This window comes from Myotis lucifugus, unplaced genomic scaffold, assembly GCF_000147115.1.
Source record: "Myotis lucifugus unplaced genomic scaffold, Myoluc2.0 scaffold_16, whole genome shotgun sequence".
NCBI classification, from domain to species: domain Eukaryota; kingdom Metazoa; phylum Chordata; class Mammalia; order Chiroptera; family Vespertilionidae; genus Myotis; species Myotis lucifugus.
The window spans coordinates 6,630,226-6,653,408 of NW_005871064.1; the positions used below are offsets into that span (position 1 = coordinate 6,630,226).

At 35.1% G+C, this 23,183-nt stretch overlaps 1 protein-coding gene across 3 annotated transcripts in view; it reads right to left on the minus strand.

Moving 5' to 3' along the window:
• PIK3C3 (phosphatidylinositol 3-kinase catalytic subunit type 3) overlaps nucleotides 1–23,183 on the minus strand; it is a 72,724-nt gene that overhangs the window by 44,881 nt on the left and 4,660 nt on the right. For all 3 annotated transcript variants that reach the window (XR_002828321.1, XM_006085149.3, XM_014452561.2), the window contains 5 exons: nucleotides 18,472–18,601; nucleotides 9,217–9,303; nucleotides 7,209–7,304; nucleotides 4,149–4,220; nucleotides 101–205 (listed from right to left, as the gene is read on the minus strand). Coding sequence is in view for 2 of the 3 variants with exons in the window: in XM_006085149.3 (XP_006085211.1) it covers nucleotides 101–205; nucleotides 4,149–4,220; nucleotides 7,209–7,304; nucleotides 9,217–9,303; nucleotides 18,472–18,601 (490 nt within the window). In the remaining variant the exon portion in view is untranslated. The remainder of the gene's footprint in view (nucleotides 1–100; nucleotides 206–4,148; nucleotides 4,221–7,208; nucleotides 7,305–9,216; nucleotides 9,304–18,471; nucleotides 18,602–23,183) is intronic.

Consider the following 23,183-nt stretch of genomic DNA (forward strand, 5'->3'; position numbering starts at 1 on the left):
CTTTGGGTTCATTAACCTTCATAAGTGAAGTGGTATCACATCAATTATAACCAACATACCCATGTAATTATTTTTATTTTAATATTTTATAAATTCTTACATTTAGTTGGTCTCTTGTGGTAGCATTAGGCTTGAGATCATGGTCAGAAGGTCCGCTTCTTAAACTCCGGGCAAGCTTGTGGTGTTTGCTCTCAACCAAGTTCTCCTATTAATTATTTAAAATATTTATCAATGATGTAAACTTCACCAAAAGGGAGTTTCAATACCAGTTAGAAATAGAAAAGTTAATAGTTACTTAAGACCATTTTATAATACTATTTTATTTTGGTTACAACTTGAGTCTCCTATGTGTTTAAAAATATATCACCATTTTGAGATAATAAAACTAAGCATGCCTTATGCTTCACTAGTGCCCTAACAGGCATGCACATGGCGTTCCAGCTTCTTAAAACATCTATCCCCATTCTCCAGGTATTCAAGGTTTTTATGTTCTCTCGTCATTCAATACCACCTCTCTCTAAGATCTTCCCTGACAACCCAGACTAAAGCTTCCCCTCTTCCTATGAGCTACTAATACCTTGTGATACCCTGTAGTACTATCACCTTAGCAGTTTTAATTCCAATAGTAGCTTGAGGGCAGAGACAGTGACCATAATAATTAATTGTACATATTTGGTGTTAACTATTTTACTTATGGTCAAAATCATGTTTTATTTTATTTTTAAAAGTTTTTGGTTAATCCTAACCTTGAGGATATTTTTTTCCATTGATTTTTAGAGAGAGTGGAAGGGAAGGAGGAAAAGGAAGACAGAGAGAAAGAAACATCAATGTGAGAAGAGACACATTGATTGGTTGTCCCGCACACATGCCCGGGCCCCAACTGGGGTCAGGAACGAACCTGCAATCCAGGTATATGCCTTTGACCAGGAATTGAACCCAAGACCCTTCGGTGTGCGGGCCAACACTCTAACCACTAAACTACACCCGCCAGGGCCAAAATCATGTTTTAAAACACTGTCTTGGCTAAAGAGACTTTTTATTGCATTTATTTTGGCACGTGTAAATTGTCTATTCACGTCCTTTTCCTAATTTTCAATGGGCTTTTGGTCCTTTGTTCTCCAGTATTTAAGACTTCTTTATGTATTAGATATCTGCCCCTTTGTCTGAGATGTATGTCACAGTTTCTTCTAATTTATCAATTGTCTTTGTTTTGGTGTTTTTGCCATGCAGTCAATTTTTTAATATAGTCAAATTTATCAATCATTTCTTTTCCTGCCTCTGGGTTTTGAGTCATCATTACAAAGTTTTTCCCTACACTGAGAGTAAAGTACCAGTAAAGTTTCATTTTTTAACATTTAAATCCCTGATTCATTTGGAGTTTTTCCTTATGATCTGTGGGAGGAATGGGTTTAATTTAATATTTTCAAAATGGCTAATCAGTTCCCCAGCACTATGCTTCAGTGATGACATGCCACTTTTATCATGTACTAATTTCCATATTTTCTTGAATCTATTTGTGTATTCAGTTCCACCAGTCTATCTGTGCATATATATATGTGATAGTATCCCACTTGTAATTGTAGTTTTATAGTCTGTTTTATTGTCTGATACCTGGTATGCCAGCTAAGTGGCACTCAAAGTTACTTTATTAAAATATATTTCTCTAGTAAGCAATGCTGAACTGAGTTTTTGAGCACAGTGGGTGAGAAGAGTAGCTTGCTTTTTTAACTTTTCTTTTGTGTTTGCTTCATTTAAAAGTAACATTTTTTAACAGGGGCCCTAGTTCCTTTTTTAAAAAAATACATCATCCATAATATTAAAGCTATAACTGCTGATGAGCATTTTCTTTAGAAAAGAACGCTCTAAATATACAGACATCTCATTGACCTGACATTTTGGTAGGAGTTACACGAAAGTAATACCTATGATCCCAATATGACAAAACTTGTTTACTCTTGGCCATTTTGAAGGTACCCACAGAGTACATTTATTTGTGTGCTTCAAATATTCAGAATGTGAAATATAATTTGATTTTATAATGAAAACTCAGGGTCAAATGTAGATATATTGACTCAATTTTATTATGCTATGCATAGGCTCTGTGAAGGTATTTAGGGTGTTTGTTTCTAAAAGATTCCCAAGTGACCTTTCTTTTCTAATCTTTTATATTCTTTTTACCCTATCTCTTCCTCTGATGCTAGGTCATCAGCTACTACTTCCTGATTCAATGACCTATATTTACTTCATGTTTTCATTTTCCAATGTGCTACCTTTAATCTGCTTTAGTCTGATTAGGAAGGTAACTAATCTAATTAGAAACTCATAAAATAAGAATAAAATGGTTCAAAGTGAAGTAGATGCATTTTAAGTATGACTATCATGATATCTATTATGCTGTTAAAAGGATTTTTTTGGCTGGAACTTTCTAAATATAAGGTCTTCTAATTAAAGTTCTGCTGCAAAAGAGGAATTTACTCTTTGTATTCATGAAAGAGAGATTTCAAAAATGCAGTAAGGAGGTGTCTCAAAATCATCCAAGACATCATGATTCAAATTGAATAGTTCTAATAACTACAATGATCCTCCATATTTTGCAACCAACCCCGTCTCCCTAAAAATTTCCATCATTGATGCTTTTACATCCTGGTATAAACCAATTCCCCTTCTAGATGACGGGGAATTGTTTCAAATACAGGCATGCCTTGTTCTATTACGCTTCGCTTTATTGAACTTCACAGATATTGCAGCATTGTTGTTGTTTTTTTTTTGTGTGTGTGTGTGTGTTGTTTGTTTCTTTACAAATTGAAGGTTTGTAGCAACCCTGAATCAAACTAGTCCATAAGCACCATTTTCCAATGGCTTTTGCCCACTTTGTATCTCTGTGTTATATTTGGTAATTCTTGCAATATTTCACATTTTCTCATTTTTATTATATTTGTGATCAGTGATTTCTGATGCTACTATTAAAATTGTTTTGGGATGCTAAAAACTCACCATATAAGACAGCAAACTTAATTGATAAATGTTGTATGTGTTCTGACTGCTCCACGGACCAGCTGTTCCCTATCTCTCTCTCTTTCCTCAGGTCTCCCTATTCCGACACAAAATATTGAAATCAGGTCAATTAGTAACCCTACAATGGCTTCTCTCACTTTAAATCAAAAGCTAGAAATGCTTACGCTTAGTGAGGAAGGCATGCCGAAAGCTAAAATGGACCAAAAGCTAAGCATCTTGCACCAATTAGCTAAGTTGTGAATTCAAATAAAAAGTTCTTAAAAAATATTAAAAGGGTCAACAGTGAACACACAAATGGCAAGAAAGTGAAAACAGCTTTATTGCTGATATGAAGAGTTTTAGTGGTCTGGACAGATCAAACCAGCCACAACATTCCCTTAAACCAAAGTCTAATCCAGAGCAAGACCCCACTAACTCTCTTCAATTCTATGAAGGCTGGAAGAAGTGAGAAAGCTGCAGAAGAAATGTTTAAAGCTAGCAGAGATCGGGGAACCAAAAAACTCCTGTGACTTACTTTATTGGGATATCCACTTAACCAGTTAACTGCCACGATATTTTGAATTTAATTAAAAAAGGTCCACCTCGTCCTAGACAGTTTGGTTAGGACAGGTGAATAGAGCGTCGACCTGCGGACTGAAGGTCCCCAGTGGGAGGCGTGCAGGAGGCAGCCAATCAATGATTCTCTATCTCTCCCTCTTCCTTCCTCTCTGAGATCAATAAAAATATATTTAAAAATGAATAAATAAATAAAAAAGGTCCATCGCTTGTGTCTATAGACACTTATGGCATACAAATGGTTAACTGTGGTAACCTGGACCCAACCGTGCAGTACCTTCAAGGTGTGCCTGTACCTGTTCCCCTAAGTCCTCACTGCATGACTACATGCCTGGCTCTTCATAATCTAAATAACATGGCTCCCCAACACTACACTATCCTGACCTTATTTTTATGTGTTAAAGTTTCTGATAAAAATCCCATCTGAACTTGATTCCACATAGCTGAAGTGGATTTATAAATCACTTTTAGGTAACTGAGGTACTTATATACTTTTTAAAAAGAAGTGTATGATGTCGATCTAAGTCACAATCACTCTGGATTGGAGCATTTTCATAAGAAATTGGATAATAACTCACCATAGACATCTGAGGGTCAGGAACTTTCACTATCTCAAAGCTTGTTAAAATTGGAGATGACTCATCACCATCCTGGATTACAATGTAATAAATTTCCAAAATAAGAAGGTAAATAAAATGTAACCAAATGGTAAAAAACAATACATGTTAATGTACACTCCAATGTACTTTAATTCTATTTAATGAACATCCTTCCTTCCTTTCAAAAATTAATCTTCTTTCAACTACATTTTATTTTTTTTTCAACTACATTTTAAAATATATTTTTACCTTTTGTTGCTGATAAAATATTTCAAGAAAAATAAAATATAACAATACAAATTTGTAATATAGTTTTTTTTAGAGATATGAAGTCTGGAAATCAGCAGATGGTTTTTGTCTTTTTTTCTAAAACTGTTTACAATGACAGGAGGTGAAAAATAATATGTTCAAATTGTCAAACTTAGAATAAGAAATCACAGAGCTAACTAAAATACAATACAATGGATAAGTTTCATCACTTGCAAAAACTACTAACTAGATGTTGGCAACTTCAAATAACCACAATTGAGTTTCACTCAGAAGTAGAATTATAAGCGTGGGGTTAATGTTACTCAGATTTATACACAGCTAGAGACTCAGCAGCATGGCTTCTCAGAGGGATAGCTACTCAACACAATGCAAACCTGAATAATGAGAATCAGTCCATCAGTTCTTAAGAAATAAAGCTGTCTTATTTTGTTGGTATTATCATTTTTTGAAAAATTTTGATCCAATTCGGGCAAGAAAGGTAATTTAGGATAATAAAATGTCACTGCATAAGAACTGGAAAAGACTAAACTAATTAAAGTCAAAATTCATTTTCTGACAATTGTATACCCAACATCAAATTTTCCTGTCAATTTCCAAATGCTCCTATAATTTCAATTTTAGATATGTGCAACCAAATCAGGAGACTGAAGGAGGGGAAGTACTGTGACTTTACTTTAGTTCAGTAATTGAGTCTTAGAAAACCACGAATTCCCACAGCCATTGTTTAACAGGCTGATTCTTAGTCACAATACCAGCAAACACATTTATCAGCCCAACTGTGACAAGTAATCTTCACTAAGGCTATGTGTCACAAAAGACAGGTGACAAGAAAGTCTATTTCCATTAGATTCAATACACTGGCCCAGCAATCTTTACACTAAGTGGAAATATGACAGGATGGGTACACAGGCATTAATTTATGGACAATTTTTCAAGAAGCAGTAGAAAGGGGTCAAGAACCTTTTCAAAAATACTTGAAATTCTTCTAATTTCTGTTCTGTTATTATTTCATCTATTATCAAAACAGTCTTTCAAAAGATCCTTCACATCTCCAATGTTTTAAATTACCACCTCCATCAGTATGCTTTTGCAATATAAGCTCGAATAATACTTTTAATGAAATTACATATGGCATAAAGTATAAAATGTAATTTTATTAAAATGTATTGGTGACAAAATTTCATTCACCTACATTTCCCTTTCTTTTTATAAGGTAATTTTTCTAATAAGTTAATAAACAATGTTAGTCTATCTTTCTATCTCCTTTCCCCTCCCAAGAAATATCATTTATAAAATAAAAAGCTGAAACAAGTTAATGTTTCCTAATCTTTTACTAGAAGGAAAGGATATAAGCTCAAGGGGAAAAATATAAATATTAACTTGAAAAATACCAGAAAAGTGATTATAAATTAACTATACAAACCCTATACCTCCATTATAAATACATGCTTCAAATAATAAATTATAGTTGTAAATACATATTTTTTAAATCACTTGTGACAGCTTGAACACACTAAAGTTAAAATGTGATTTAAAAGTGCTGCTTCTAATAAACATATATACTGCATACTAGAGGGCCGGTGCACAAATTCTTGCACCAGTAGGGTCCCTCGGCCTGGCCTGCGGGATCAGGCTGAAACCGGCTCTCCGACATCCCCCAAGTGGTCCCGGATTGCGAGAGGGCACAGGCCAAGCCGAGGGACTTCACTGGTGCACGATCAGGGCAAGGGAGGGACTGTAGGAGGGCTCCAGGGCATGTCTGGCCCATCAGTCCCAATCGGCCAGACCCCAGCAGCAAGCTAACCTACCAGTCAGAGTGTCTGACCCCTGGTGGTCAGTGCACATCACTGCAAGTGGTTGAGTGGCCTTAGCATATCATTAGCATATTACGCTTTGATTGGTTGAACGGAAGACTGGACAACTGGGCACTTAGCATATTAGGCTTTCATTATATGGGATAAGCTTAGCTATATACTAGAGAAAATATTTTTCTATTATGTCATGTATTAAAAGACTCCTCATTCGTACTGATGTAAGCACTTGCCTTACTATTTCTACAACGATTGCAGATATCTGGTTTATATTTTTTGAACTAAGTACAGTTATTTTTGTGGTACTTGAATAAAGACCCTTCAATAAGCATTTAAGACACAGGTATTTTCTGGAGGCTACATGTCAAACCACACACCACTTTCTTTCATGTAATGAGCAGAGCAGAGGAAATCCAGAATTGCATGTTATCACTCAGCCTACTGATAACATTATTTTCTTAATTCTGCATATATTTTACATATAAATAAATGTAGATTTGTGAAGTCTTTCATAAGCATACTTATGTTTGGATCACATATAAAATTCCATTACATTATATATAAATACTCAAGTAACAAGCAATCCTTAATGTTCAATAGCATACTACTTAAAAAAAAAAGCATGATCCCCCTTTTTACTTTTCAAATGAATTTTAATTGTTAATAAAGCTATTGCTTTAATATCTTACTTGCCACTTTTCAGAATAATTAATCAAAAAGTTTTTGATCTCTTGCATATTTATTGAATTCTGTAACCCAGAACTGCATTCTATGAATGATCGGCTTTTGTAATCTTGGAGCTACAGGATGATTTGTGCATACATAAACAGCTGCACCTGACAGCTGTCTTCTGCTATCCTGCAACCAAATAATTCATCTCAGCAGGAACAACAGTAATTTTTTTTAATGTTTCCCCTCCCCTCTACTTTAGAGACCATAACAGTTCCAAGGCAAATACCTTTTCATAATAAACAATGCCATATTCTTTATCGTCGCACTTGACACATCGAAACTCAACCATCAAATACATGAAATTAGAACTTCGTTTTTCACTCTAAAAAAAAAAAAGATTTTTATTAATTCTGCATATATAATGTTGAAAAATAACCATTTTCAACATTCTCCTAAAGAATCAGTATGTATCGTTATTCCCAATTCAGTAATACATGGATCTATCAGGTACAACTTAGAATGTGACAAATTTTCATTTCGTTATTATAAATGCACTGTTTCATGCAGCACTTCTATCTTATACACAGCACCACTCTTTTACCCAGTACCATCTACTAGTCACTTACAACTCTCTCCTAAACTTAATGACATCATTGGTTTATTCAGTAGTTTGGATTTTATTAAAATCTTGATGATATTATGTATACACTGCATTAGAACTCTTTACTTTCAACAATAAGGATGTTTTGTACTTCTAACAATTGTAAGCAAAGAACAATTCATCCTTAAACCATATGACAAATCTAACTATATCAATTAATACAATTATGACAAAAATCAAAAGTTAAAGTGTGAAAACAAAGGACTGAGGTCATTTGACCTAACAAATATAAACTTTATAAGTTTTTCAAAATTTATAAGTGATCTTGAGAGGACGTGCAGGCATTTGTAAATTTTTATCAAATTTTTTAAAGTATACTGGAAAAGAGTTACTTCCACCTTAACATAAGAAATGTTGATTCTGTGTATAAACTTGTCCCCTTAAAAAAGCAAATACTATGTTGTTAAAGAAGTGAAAATCAAATGAAGTCTAAAAGGTGGTTAGTCTTGACCCAAAAAAGTTTTTTAAATGGTTTTAAATCTACATGTATAAAATCATATAAAAGTCTAAGGAGGTCACTTAAATTTTCAGCTTTATAAAGCATATTATACTCTATTAGGGTAACTAATGGTCTCTTATCTTTTATGGGGGGGGGGAGGGGGGATGGGAAATGCTGGGCAAAGTAAGCCCTAACATTACATTTTCTACCCTAGGGGAACCTAAGTTGAAGGATAAAAAAATAATAGCGAAGTATTTTGATTAAACTATTTTTGGAATGCGACCATTATAAAAATTCACAAAAATTAACTTCTATTACAGTTTGAATATGAGAATGTAGTATGAATAAATTTGGGAATGACGCCCATATTCATACTGCATATAAATGGTTAAACACCACTGATTTTTTTAAAAGGTAATGTCGGGATATAACTTTTACAAGTCTTCATTATAAAAATGAAAAATTTTTCTCTCTCTCCACCTCCTGAACACTTTTCAAAGAACAGTGATCTGTAGATGTCTCTATAAGCTAGGCATATCACAAAATTGATACTCCTCTTCCCTAATGTAATTAATATAACTGTTTTTTTCTGCTATCTTGATACTGAATGTTAGACCAGACATCTATTTCAGTGTAAATACACAAAAAAGAAAAATATGTGTTCTCACTTTCAGGAAGTTTCATTGATGTCATCTTTTAAATAAACATATTCTATACCAATATATAAAATCAAGAAATAAATCAACTACTTGAACCACACAACTTCATTAAGGGTGCAGAGTCCTATATGCAGTATGTAAAACAAGAAGTATCTAACTGGGGAGAGAACTTGCTAACAATGATTTAAGGTAACTGAAATGAAGAGGTACCACTGTTGATAAATGTATCTAATATTGACTTGAACTTGAACATAATGAGCTGCCAAATGGAGATAGAACACACAAATGAAGCATCAAACTCACAAAGGCTTCACTTATATAATATTTAAGACACTTGCTATATCCACTACCTATTTATAACATTGAGATATAAGAAAGGCATATATCACACATTTTCACTTACTAGCATAGAACTCCCTAAACTACACTTATTCAATAGCCCCAATAGATACCTGGCAATAAATCTTGTCAAAAAAATTCTTGATTTAGATAGCTGAGAGAAAATATTTTGAAATAAAAAAGGGATACAACCCACCTCATTTATCATTTCAATTTCTCTAAATGTCAATCTGTCCAGCCAATCTACTTTCACCATGTGTCCTTGTCGATGGGCTTTGGTGAGCTGCAGAACAAATATAATGAAGAAAATTTTAACCCAGACCTCACAGAAAGGAAGGTGGAAAGGGGACAACGATGTCCATCACACCCTTTCAGAATCATACTGGAAATACTAGCTAATGTAATAAGAGAGATTGAGAAGAAAAGAAAATTGTCTAAGTTCACAGATGACATGACCATCTATGTAGAAAATATGAAAGAATTTACAAAAACAAAACAAAACACCCCTATAACTAATAGCAATTACAGCTAGGTTGCAGAACATAAGGTTAATATACAAAACTCAATTACTTTCTTATGTACCAGCAATAAACACATTAAATCTATATATATAAAAGCCTAAGCGACCCTTACGACCCAACGACCAGAATGACCGGAGGATCGGCTGGTAGCTATGATGCGCACTGACCCAGACTTTGCTGCTGGGGCCCCAACAGCCCCGAATCTGGTTCACCTGCACCCCGGACACAGACAGGGGGAGGAGGAAGCCCAATTCCTCACAGATTGGCCGTTGGTTAGCTTGCTGCTGGGGCCAACCTCCCACGGTACCTCCCCCCAGCCGGCCGGCCCCTGCATCAGCCCCAATTGCCGGCCAGACCAAGGGACCCCACCTGTGCACGAATTCGTGAACTGGGCCTCCAGTTGAAAATAAAAACAGAGGTATGTAAATGATATCTCAATAAAGCTGTTATTTTTTTTAAGCATCATTTATATTAACACCCAGAAAAATGAAATTGGTAAAAATCTAACAAAATATGTAAAAGATCTATATGAGGAAAACCACAAAACTCTGATAAATGAAATTAAAAAAAAAACAACAACACTAAACAAATGGAAAGATATTCCTGTTCATTGACAGGAAGACTCAAAATTATGTAAAGATTTCCAGTTTGATTAAACTTGATCTATAAATTTAATGTAATCCCAGTGAAAATCCCAGCAACTTATTTGCAGATAACAAAAGGACGGTAAAATTTATGTGGAGAGGAAATGATCCAGAACAGTCAACATAATATTGAAGGAAAATAACAAAATTTGAGGGCTGACACTACCCAACATCAAGAATTATTATAAAGCTACAATAATCAAGAGAGTCTGGCATTGGCAAAAGAACAGACAAATATACTAATGGAATAAAAACTCTGGAAATATATCCACATAACTATAGTTAAATGATCTTTGGCAAAGGAGCAGAAGCCATTCTATGCAACAAAGATACTCTTTTCAACAAAAGAACTAGCTAGACAGCTACATACAAAAAATGAATCTAGAAACAGGAGTTACACCCTTCAAAAGAAAAAAATGTAGTACAAGCCTCACTTTTCATTTTCAAGCCAATAGAAAACTTTAATTGGATATCAGCTTTACAGAAGCACAGAATCACAAACATTTTGAATATGCAACCACAGAAGATTGCTGAAATAAATTATAGCATATCTATACTATGCAAAAACTTGAAGTCTTTACAAACATGTTGTACTAGTACAGTAAATCCTTACTTAAAGTTATTGATAGGTTCTATGACTTCAAACAAAATGACCTGTAACAAAACAAATTTTACCAAAGGCGAATTGATATAACCAAGAGTTCTGTTCCTACAGCATCTAATCAACATTATAAGGAAATGACATCATTTGAGGATCTGCTGTATCTTAAATGACCTGAAACAATTTTGAGACACCATTAAGTGTTAGAGCAATATTCAATTAAACACACACACACACACACACACACACACAATATGATGACAGTTTAAAAACATCTTCTATATACATAAAAGGCTAAGTGACCGACCATCCATCCTTCTGTCCCTCCGACACATATGACGCACACTGGCAATTTAAAAATAAATGTTGACTCACACATGCATGATACATGTGAAGCTCTCGCTGGTGCCAATCGCACACGTGTTTTAATTTTATAAAACTATATTATATATAGTATATTGACTATTTTGACATGTAATTTTTTGCAGTAACATAATTACTGCACGAATCTTTCTTCTAATTAATTTCCTTTCAATGTGCACGAATCCGTGCACTGGGCCACTAGTCTATAAATAAATTCATACATAACACATATTAATTTATTGAAAGCATATATCAAGCAACATATTAATGACGGTTATTTTTGGGCAGAGGGTCAGAGGTAATTTTTATTGTGTCTGTGCTTTAACCATCTTCTACCATGGTAGAAAATGTGTATTATCTTTGTAATAAGAAAAAATAATGTTATTTAAAAACTAAAGCTATTTAAAAAAACAATTCATTGTGCAAAGACTGCTGTTGAGAAAACCACCAAAAATTAGCACTTATTAAGATATGCCAAATAAAGTTATTTTACCTCATATTTTAAAACCCAAAGAATAAAAACCCGTTTAATTAACATTACTTCACCATCTGAAATGAAAGCCAGGTACTAACATAATTGTTCTCTCAAATTATTTCTTACAAGGGCCTTTCATCTAGATCAGTGGTTCTCAACCTTCCTAATGCCTCGACCCTTTAATACAGTTCCTCATGTTGTGGTGACCCCCAACCATAAAATTATTTTCGTTGCTACTTCATAACTGTAATTTTGCTACTGTTATGAATCGTAATGTAAATATCTGATATGCAGGATGTATTTTCATTGTTACAAATTGAACATAATTAAAGCATAGTGATTAATCACAAAAACAATATGTAATTATATATATGTTTTCCGATGGTCTTAGGCTACCCCTGTGAAAGGGTCGTTCGACCCCCAAAGGGGTCATGACCCACAGGTTGAGAACCGTTGATCTAGATCCAACTGAAGAACCATATAAATTAAGCAATGCTACCGTTTTTCAACATGTGGTTAATAAAAACTGTTATAATATAGAAATTTATAGGCTTTAGGCATCAAGCTTGCTCTTATCAAGAAACTTTAACAGGAAAGTTACACAGTAAACGGATTTCTCCTCAAAAAGTAGCTATACAGTAGGGGATATTGGTGCAGATACACATAGGCTTTCTTAGGGAACCTAAGGGGGAAAATAATGACAAAGCTATATATTTTTTACTTGTTTTTTTCTGTGCCACTTAAAAAACAACAACATACAAATAAGCAGAAAAAAATCCATTCGGCTCTGTCACCAGACAGAAAACTTTTAGATTCACAGAGCCTATGCAAATGTTCAAAATTCTCTCTTGAAGCATTTATAGGAATATTGCCCAATAAAAATGCCTGATACTGCCATTAGGTAAGACTATCTCCCCCTAACCCCCTCACATAATCATACAGGATAGTGTTTCTTGAACTACCTCCTATCTTGTTCTTCTAAATTCCTTTCAGTTAAAGGCCATAATATTACTCTTTTAACTTTAACATTTCCTTGATCCTAGACTACAACTGAGCTAAATTAATAAACAGTCATTGAACAGAACAGCATTATCCCTCAGCTAGTCCATTTGCATAATGCAATATGGTTCACTCATAAATTTCTATTATTAAAAAGTATAATTCTCTTCAATAAATATTAAGACACTGAGTTTTATCTGTATCAAATAAAATGCAAGCAATGCAGTAATTTATAATTCAAGACAAAATGCAGCTGTATATAAGAATTCACTTGAACAACTACTGAAAGTAAAAAAGGAGTTGTACGCGTCTCCTAAAGAATTTGCACACATGCCTGTGTATTTAATTCTTAGGTAGCACAAAAGTGCTTTCAGCTTCCTGATTAATAAAGTCTTTGCCACAAATCTTCAATTTTACTTTGAAACTTTACATAGAAATCTTATTCAGGAAGAGTAGTCTTTGCCTCATAAAAGTTGCATTCAGCTAAACTTCTCAGAGATTAATCTAGTCTTAAAACCACGTTACCTCCTATTTTTTTCTGGCAGGAATTATAGCTGTAAAGACAGACATAAATCAATATTATTTCAGGGTTCAATCTTTCCCTCTCAAACTAATTGTCTACTTGCTACCATTAATTTCAAGAAAAATCGAGAAGTTTAGACAGTCTCAGACAACAGTAAGCAAACCAAAATGACTGATAGAAAAGATTCTACTATGTATCATCAGGAATACATTTCTAAGAGATTCCCAAATCCTTCTTTTATGACAGAAAAAAATGGCAACATAGAACCAAATAAGCTATGCTTATAAAAGTTACACATATTATTTAGTAAAAAAACCTGTAGCTAAGAGGTAATTTCGATGTCAATGTTGCCACTAAGCAAGTTTTCATAGTTTGAATAATTTCAGCATCGGTCATCATAATCTGTTATTATTTTCATTTACAAACATTGAGAAAGAAAATAAAACAAAATGAGACTTTTCTATCCAATTTAGTCCAATACTGCATTACATATACTGTTTATACCATAACTAATATCAGTTCATAAGTGAACTGGTAGGAAGTTAGAAAAATAAAGATTATCAAGTTAAATCATTATCACTATGGAAAAACTGACACTTAGGTGAGGAGACCTAATCAAGTACAGATATTACAAAGAATAATAACTTCCCTAGAAAAGCCCTAACATAAACTCAAAACTATCTCTAGGGACTCAGTATTATATTCTGAAAATAGTAAACTATGTCATTAAAAGGAGGGAAAAGATTTTTAATAGGTCTTACTAAATAATGTGTTCTATTAAACTGCTTTTACATGAATGTTTTCTCACATAGCTGCTTCAAAGTAGAAATGTATTTAGAACCCAAGAAGAGTACACTTAACATGCTATACTATGAACAAACTGCTCTGAGGTTGTTTCTTTTTCAGAATAGCTAAAAAATGTTAATAATGGTATAATTATGATTCTTATAAATAGGGAAAAGAGAGCCCAACTACCCAAACTTCTTCAATGAAAAATATTCACAAGTACAGAAGTAACTGGTTATTCAATGAGCCAGTGTCAGAGCTATAAATCAGGTCTTTTGACTCCCAATCTTTCTACCCAGTTATAATGTAACTTATTACTATTTAAATCTTCCACCAGTTTTGATAGTTCTATTAATTTTAAAAGCATAAAAAGAAAGGTAATGCCTCTATTTTTCAAAACATCTCCTTGAATAATCCCATGTTCCCCATTTCTCTAAAATCTAACTATAGAATACATACAGAATTTAAAATCCACATAAGCGGGGGGGGGGGGGGGGGGGAGTAAGAGATCATGCAAGGGACTTGTATGCATGCATATAAGCATAACCAATGGACATAAGACACTGGAGGGTAGGGAAGGCTGGGGGATTGTCAAGGGTGGGGGGGAAAAAAAAAGGAGACATATGTAATACTCTTTGTAATACTTTAAGCAATAAAAAATAAATAAATAAAAAATTCACATAAATCATCAATTTGAATCTATTCGAGTATTTGTAACAAAAAATGATGTCCAGCTTATAACAAAACTCATTTCTTAAATCATATTTCTTAAATCCAAAACATTTGCCAACCTTATTTTCTAATTAATCTTTTCCCTTTTCTAGATTCATCTAAATGAACTGAATAAAAGAGACTTCTTTACCAATACTAACTTTCTAGCTGTTCACACAAAGAAACTAGCAACTGCTTTCTCTGTGTGGCTCCTAAAATGTTTCTATAAGTGTATCAGCATCTGTTCTTCTAAGTTAAAAAAAAATGATTTGAGAAAGAAGGGAGAGAGGGAGAAAGAGAGGGAGGGAGGGGGAGAGGGAGAAGGAGAGGGAGAGGGAAAGGAAGAGAGAGAGAGCTTTGTTGTTGCACTTACTTATGCATTTATTGGTTGGTTCTTATAGTGCCCTGACCGGAGATCGAACCCACAACCTTGGCATATGGGGACAATACTCTCTAACCAACTGCTAGGACAGCATCTGTTCTACTTGACTTTTATCCTTAGTAAAGGGTTTTCACATGTCTGTACCCTGAAGTTCCTACCATATTGTGCAGACAGCAGGTTCAAGTAATCCTGCAACTAGAAAGATAATGTCAAGAGAGAAAGCCCTTTTAACACTTCCTTCAAAATGAGAGAAATATCTCACACAACTTTCTGGTTCCTTCAGGGTAGCTCATGCTTGATGGTTCACTAAGAATCAGCAATCTCCTGAAGACTAACTTAATTTCCAAGGTATTGAAAAATGGTGTCCTGTGTAGTAGACACAAATAACCTGATTACCAGGAAGACAATAATATGGTTACTCATCCATTACAAATTAGTACAATGGCACTCTAGGCCAGTGCTATCCAATCGCACTTTCGGCAATAATGAAAAGATTCCATTTCTTCATTGTCCAATGGGTAGCTGCTAGCCACATGTGGCTAGAGAGCACTTAAAGTGTGATTATGACAATGTAACTATGGTACCAATGCACACTTACACACTGTTCAACATTCCCCCACCTATCTGTATCACTCAGACCACAAAACATTTTTCATCTAGTTGTTACTTTCTCTTTGCGGCCTCTTAATCAAATTGACAGAAACTAAAGCACATTCCAAAGGCATCAAGCAGAGATGCTAAAATGAAAAGAAGACAGTAGAGAAGCATGCTTTTGCACTAACCTTTCATGTCTAAAGACATGGATTCAAGTATAGTCTAAAACATCACATCTTACACTACGTCACTGTACCAATGCTCACTTACACACTGTTCAACATTCCCCCACCTATCTGTATCACTCAGACCACAAAACATTTTTCATCTAGTTGTTACTTTCTCTTTGCGGCCTCTTAATCAAATTGACAGAAACTAAAGCACATTCCAAAGGCATCAAGCAGAGATGCTAAAATGAAAAGGAGACAGTAGAGAAGCATGCTTTTGCACTAACCTTTCATGTCTAAAGACATGGATTCAAGTATAAATCAAACACTAAAGCTTGGTAGTCACATCCAAAACCCCAGGTGGATATGCATCCTAGTCATAAAACTCTTAAAATATGACAAGCTGAAAAACAGAGCAGATGGGAACAATGGGCAGATTTGCTCAAGGCCACAATCATTAAAAGGCTGGGTCATGGACAATGAAAGTGTAATGAATGTTCCAGAAATCTGGCCTTTATTTTCACAAATCAATTAAAACAGAAATACTTATTTATTTTTCCCCCCACCCCCCAAAAAAACCCCAGAAATATTTATATTAATAAAAATTATTAGGGCAGCCAGAACCGGTTTGGCTCAGTGGATAGAGCGTCAGCCTGCGGACTGAAAGGTCCCAGGTTCGATTCTGGTCAAGGGCATGTACCTTGGTTGCCGGCACATCCCCAGTGGGGGGCGTGCAGGAGGCGGCTGATCGATGTTTCTCTCTCATCAATGTTTCTAACCCTCTATCCCTCTCCCTTCCTCTTTGTAGAAAATCAATAAAACATATTTTTAAAAAAAATTATTAGGGCAATTTAGAGATGGGAAAGAGAAAATAATGAGGGAAATGTGGGGGCAGGGGGGAGGCGATTGTACTATGTTAATTTCTTCCTGTTCCCAGTAAGTCTAAGAAATCCAGTTATATAAACTTAACTAAACCAGGGGTCCTCAAACTACGGCCCGCAGGCCACATGCAAATACAAATATTGTATTTGTTCCCGTTTTGTTTTTTTACTTCAAATAAGATATGTGCAGTGTGCATAGGAATTTGTTCATAGTTTTTTTTTAAACTATAGTCCAGCCCTCCAACGGTCTGAGGGACAGTGAACTGACCCCCTGTTTAAAAAGTTTGAGGACCCCTGAACTAAACCAAAGATTATTCAGTTTTGTCTCCTTTTCTCACACTCATTTTTCCTCAAAGGAAAACTACACATGTTCACAAAATGATGTACAATCATTAGAGAGGTTAATTCCATTAAAATTCTTCTGAAAGGATTTGATTTTTAAATTGTTAAACCTAGAAGTAAGGCTTTTAAACTTCAGTTATTCATATTGTGGTTATAATTCTATTTGCATAGCTGAGCAATAAATCAGAATAAGAATATTTAATCCAGCTTGGGTTTGAGGTTCTTTGTTTAATAATCATCTAACACCATCTTTTCACAGGCCATTTAAATAGTTCATCTTCATTTCACAGTCCTCTTGTGCCATTATCCCCAGGCAGTCAAGACTTAGGCAGTACTATAACTGAATAAACTTTCTTACATTACAGTTTGAAAACTGTCACTATGCTATTTATTTTGGCTCGTGGGTACAATGTACGATAACTATGCTGTCGTATTATTAAGATTTATGTACACCTTGTTACTCTTATACCAAATGCCTTCTCGACAATTAGAAACAGGCATAGTAAATTCACTGGCTGGAAAATCAAAAGTGCAACAGGAAACAAACCATTCCATTCTATCCCCGTAAACCTCATCTATTTGTATACTCATTTCTTGTCTTAAAGTGAGAGTGTGTAAAATATAAAGTATTACATCTACAATTTCTGTTCCTTTTGTATAAAAATAGAATCATAAGCATATATTTGCTTTCCCAGTTTTTAAAAGTGTATTGTACCAAAAAGGATCTTCAAATAGTATTTAGCATAGTGCTTTGGGAACAGATATTGACAAAAGTTATTTTGTTCTGACTTAAGCTCAGATTTGAGCTTAGCTTTTGTATTTCTAAATAAAAACACTTCAGTAAAACAATTTTGAAAGATAAAGTCTTCTTACAAAACTCAGTCTTCTTACAAAAACAGGAGTGGGAGTGGAGAGAGGACAATTTAGACTAAGTAATCTTCAATTCCAAACAACGTAAGGTTCTCTAGCATGTAACACGTGGCATCTTTAAGACTATGTCACCAAAAAAAAAGTTCATCTTGAAAATATCACCAAAAACTCCCCATTCTCTAATCTGATGGGATTACAGACACAAAAGGCCACACAATGTATGATTCCATTTGTATGAAATGTCCAGAATAGGAAAATTCACAAAGACAGAAAGACTAGAAGTTCCAGGGGCAGGAGGGAGGAGGGAATGGGGAATGACTGCTATTGGGTACATGGTTACATTTTTGATGAAAATGTTCTGATATTAAATAGTGGTGATGATTGCACACCTCAGAATTTACTAAAACTTAAGTTACTGTATACTTTTCAAGAGTGAGTTTTATGATATATGGATTATATTTCAATAAAGCTACTATTAAAAAATTAAATCTAAATTAAAAAAAAATAATCTGACAGAATTGAAAAGGTTAACTTATACTACATTAGACATCATTCAGAGCTTCCCACCAGTTGGAAAAGCTTATATTTTTACCTTGGCAAGGCGGCTCATCTGATCTTCTGAGAGTGTACTGCTTGTTCTGCCAGGAGTTTTTGTGGGTTCTGACCCATCTGCTTCTACATTAGGCCAGACTTTCAAGTCATGCATCCCTTGACGAAACATGCTAGGCAAAAAGAGAATGTTCAGGGTAGAAGTAAATTAATGCAGTTCATTACAGGAAATTTTTAATCCCTAAACAGAGAGAATTCCACTCTAGGAAATGCATGTCTCTCTTGCCAACCTTTAAGCCTCCAGTGAGTTGCAATGCAATTAACTAAGCAGCTAAAACCCATGTCACACTGCTTTTCACATGCCATTCTTTTCTCCTCCAAGCACTCAGACTTTTACAGAGTCCTAAAGGTAGACTGGACAAACAGAAGGATCCTCATGGGCCATACACCCTTCGTAACTTCAGTGGAGATCTTAAAATAATGGAAACCAAATTGCGACCCAATGAAGGAATGTCACATTTACAATGATTGAAACAAAATTTAAATAATTACTTAACTGTCTACTTTACATGACAAGTCAGCATAGTAGACTGCACAGTCAAACTGCTGGGGTTTGAATCCCACTTGTGGCATCTATTACCTAAGTGACCTTGGGTACATTGCTTAACTTCTCTGTGCCTCAGTTTCCTAATCTATAAAGTGGGATTATAAAGAGTACCTGTGTCTCACAGGGCTATTAGAAAAATTAAACACATCAGCACAAGTAAAAAGTACTTCAATAGTACCTGCCACATAATAAGTATTCAATAATGTTAACTAATGTTATCTTTTTCACTAGGTACAGGTTGATCCTCCTGTCTTCTTTTCTGTAAGAGCAATGCCTAATGGGAAATACAATAGTGGATTTATACAAGAAAAAGTTCCCATGTCTACAAAATATATAATCAGAACTTCAATCTAAGCTTGATCATCTGCTTTAAATTGAAACACTTTATAACCTTTGATTGTCCTGTTTCCTTCAAAAAACTACTAAGATGTAGAATACAGGTTGAACAAACCCATAAAGCAGCGGTTCTCAACCTGTGGGTTGCGACCCCTTTGGGGGTCGAACGACCCTTTCACAGGGGTTGCCTAAGACCATCAGAAAACACATATATAATTACATATTGTTTTTGTGATTAATCACTATGCTTTAATTACGTTCAATTTGTAACAATGAAATTGGGGGTCACCACACATGAGGAATTGTATTAAAGGGTCGCGGCATTAGGAAGGTTGAGAACCACTGCATAAAGGAAGTTTGGAAAACTGTGTTTTTATAGATATGCTACTGTCGTTTCTGAGTGGTTTTATTTTATTTTTTTTTATAGGGGTGGGAGGTAAAAATAAAGAAAGTCTTCTGTTAATGTGTTCTTTCTTTTTTAGGTGTATGGTGTGTTTTTTTGTGTTTGTTTTTTTAACAAAACTGTTCAGACAATATATCTCCTAAAATAGCATCGCCCCAAAGCTGAAAGAGCAAGCTGCCAATTGCGGTGGAAAGAATAAGACTGTAAGTGTGTGCAGGTGAATAGGCAAGCCCAAAGCATTTTGTTCTCACATTAAGTATTTTTTAAAGTAAGGTACACGTTGCACATATATTGATGTATTTTCTTGATCTTTAAAAACATTACACTTTAAAAGTTTTACATACATTTTAAAAACTATTATTATCACGCTTTGACTAATGGAAACTTTCTTCACAGATTTTCCTGAAGTAATAAAGAGGATTTTCACTGAACATTATGCAAAGTAATGATGCCATAAACATTTAGACTGGGAACTATAAAGGATAGCTGCAAGCTCATGAGCACAGTAAGATTAAAGACCGTATCTGTTGCAAGGTTTAGCTCTAAGGTTGGCAGTAAACAGGTAATATCCAGCAACTATATCTGGGAAAGTTTACCTTATAGGCCCAAAACAAATGCACTGACTTGTAGTAAAGAACCAAAAATCTTAATATTTAACATGTTAGAGCTTTCAAAAAAATTTACATTACAAAAAACACACATATACAAGCCTTTCATAAAGTTCATTTTCATTCCCTTTCAACTGAGTATTAGATTCAACATCAAGCAGACCTGCTTAGACTCTAAGAAACTAGGTACAGTGAGGCAGCAACATCACTTTAAATGATTACCCTTAAATGTACCTTCAGAAACAAAGGATGGTCTCCCTCCTTTTTCTCCACCTCCCTATACCCCAGTGAATACTTTGACTGACTGAACTTAAATAAAAAATAACTACGTTTGGCAGGAAGTCAGTTTACTAAATGATTTAGGTGCCTTGGGATGGATCCGGAGAGAAGATTTAAGGACAGGGGACATGGAGGGCAGGGGTGGTAGCAAGTGACTCAAATGATCAAGTGAACGTATTACTTTCTTTTGACACTAATGGAAACTTTGTAGAGAGTTACACAGCCTCCAGGTGGCAAGCCAGAAGATGCTCAGAGCATCCTGTCCACTTGGGAAATTAAGCCAAGCAGGCAAGACAAAAGGAACAGCACAGCAGGATCCCCTTCAGATGCCTGCAGAGGCCCCAGCAACAGCTGCTGCTGCTGCTCCAGCTCCCATGCCAAGCCACTGCAGCAGCAACTGCCCAGACCTCCGAGTTCACATTTGGAAAAAACATCTGCAAGAGAAATCTGCAGCTTGCCTGTAGTTCTTTGCCAATTCAATCTAACGATCAATCCATTCCTCACCTCCTTAGAAATCTCACAAGCTAGACATTCAGAATGAGGACAATTTATTCTAACCATATTCTAACAGATTAGTCTTTCAATTATTATTACACTATTCTCCAAGAAGTACTGCTTCACACTGACTCAAGTATACAAAACAGATACTGACAGTCACAAGACTCCGAATACTATAATGCAACTATTAGGCATTTTGAGGAACCCTTTTAAAAGCTACGAAGGCCACACCAGGACTACTTAGGGAACAAGGTGGGGAGCATGTGGTGTTATTTCATTGTTTAAGAAACATTTGAGGAAACTACCACTTGCCTAAGTCATGAGAATGGGGAGGCACGTGGCATGACTTTTAATGGCAGGTGGAAGAAAGTTGCACAGGCTTCTTGCCAAGGCCACCCAGAAGCCTCATGCTGCGTTCTCTCCCTGGATGTCAGCAGCACCACACACAGCTGTGCAGCAGTACAGTCCATGTTTGCACTCCGCTGTAGCCCCTGAACATCCTGAATGTCACATTCCTCCACAATCCAAAGCTGCACAGGAAGGGCAAGGCCATGCCAGGGACTCCCTGGGCTTGTCTCCCATGAAACCAAGTTCACCCCCAAGGAAAGGCCCAGGACACAGAGAGAAAAAGGAGGTATTTTAGTTGCATAATAGGCTTTCTTCGAATTCCTTTTTCTGAGATGAAGGTCAGTAGAAGCATCAGCCTAGAGCAGTGATTCCCAAAGTGGGCGCTACCGCCCCCTGGTGGGCGCTGCAGCGATCCAGGGGGGCAGTGATGGCCACAGGTGCATTTGTTTTAACTTTTTTTGTATTACCTTTCTATTTTGAGTTCAATAAATAGTTTCATAATTTCAAACTTCAATGTTTCTAATTTACACCTTTCTTTACTATATTTTACGAAAAAGGTAGAAACATTAATACATATATCTTTCTGTTTAATTGCTATTAAAATTTTTTAAAAAAATTAATTTCCAGGGGGCGCTGAGTAATATTTTTTCTGGAAAGGGGGCGGTAGGCCAAATAAGTTTGGGAACCACTGGCCTAGAGGGAATAGGACAGGTTTTTCACATTTCTTCCCCACTGCTCAGAGTGTCCATAGAGCTCTATTACTACCTAATGCTATTGTTTGAATAAATGCCCTACTACCATATAGGTGTAAAATGAAATGTTGATGTAAAACCTTATCTTTACCTTAAATAAAGTGACAGTGAGCTGAATATCCCCTTATATCTGACTAGACACAGAGCATCCTAATTAAAGGATTTTTTTGGTTAGGTATCATATACATATTTGCAAAGCAAACAGATTTACTATCATTTGTTTCTTAGGGTGTTTTTTTTTTTTTTTTCTTAAAGTTGTAATATTTAGTAACATAGTTATTTTCATTGTATTTATTTTTGTCATTACCCACCAAAGTTAAATAACACTTATTTTCCATGTATACCAAGATATTAAAATTTTGCTTTCAATTAAATGGAAGTAAAAAAAGTGAGCTGGTTTAAATAAAAATACCAAGTAAATAAGACTGAATGTATTTAATATAGATATATGCAGGAATTCTGAAAGTGGTAAGTCAATGACTCATTTTTGAGAAACCCTGCTCTAAGGGAGGAAATTTCTCAGAATCGGAGCTGCTCGCTAACATGTTTCATTTGTATCTAACATCAGATGTGTTCAGAGAAACCAAGTTTGGGGCAGAAAATTGCCCAAGGAGCCTGGAATAGCTTATCTGCCAAAAAGCACAGAAGCTACTTATGACTACAAAGGACATGGGTCAACTTGAAGGGGCTCCGATTGACCAAAAATGGGAGTTTCTGAACATTATAAAGCTTTAAGATAGCAATGGAAACATTTCAAAAATGTTTAAGACTACAAGTTCATGACAAAACTTAAAGACAAAAAACAAAAATCATCAATTACTTTTGCAGGTTACCAGGGTACCAACTCATTCTTAAACTTGATAAGAGATCAAGTTCTTCAAAGAAAAATTCCAATTAATATACTCAGAAAGAGTAACAGAATAT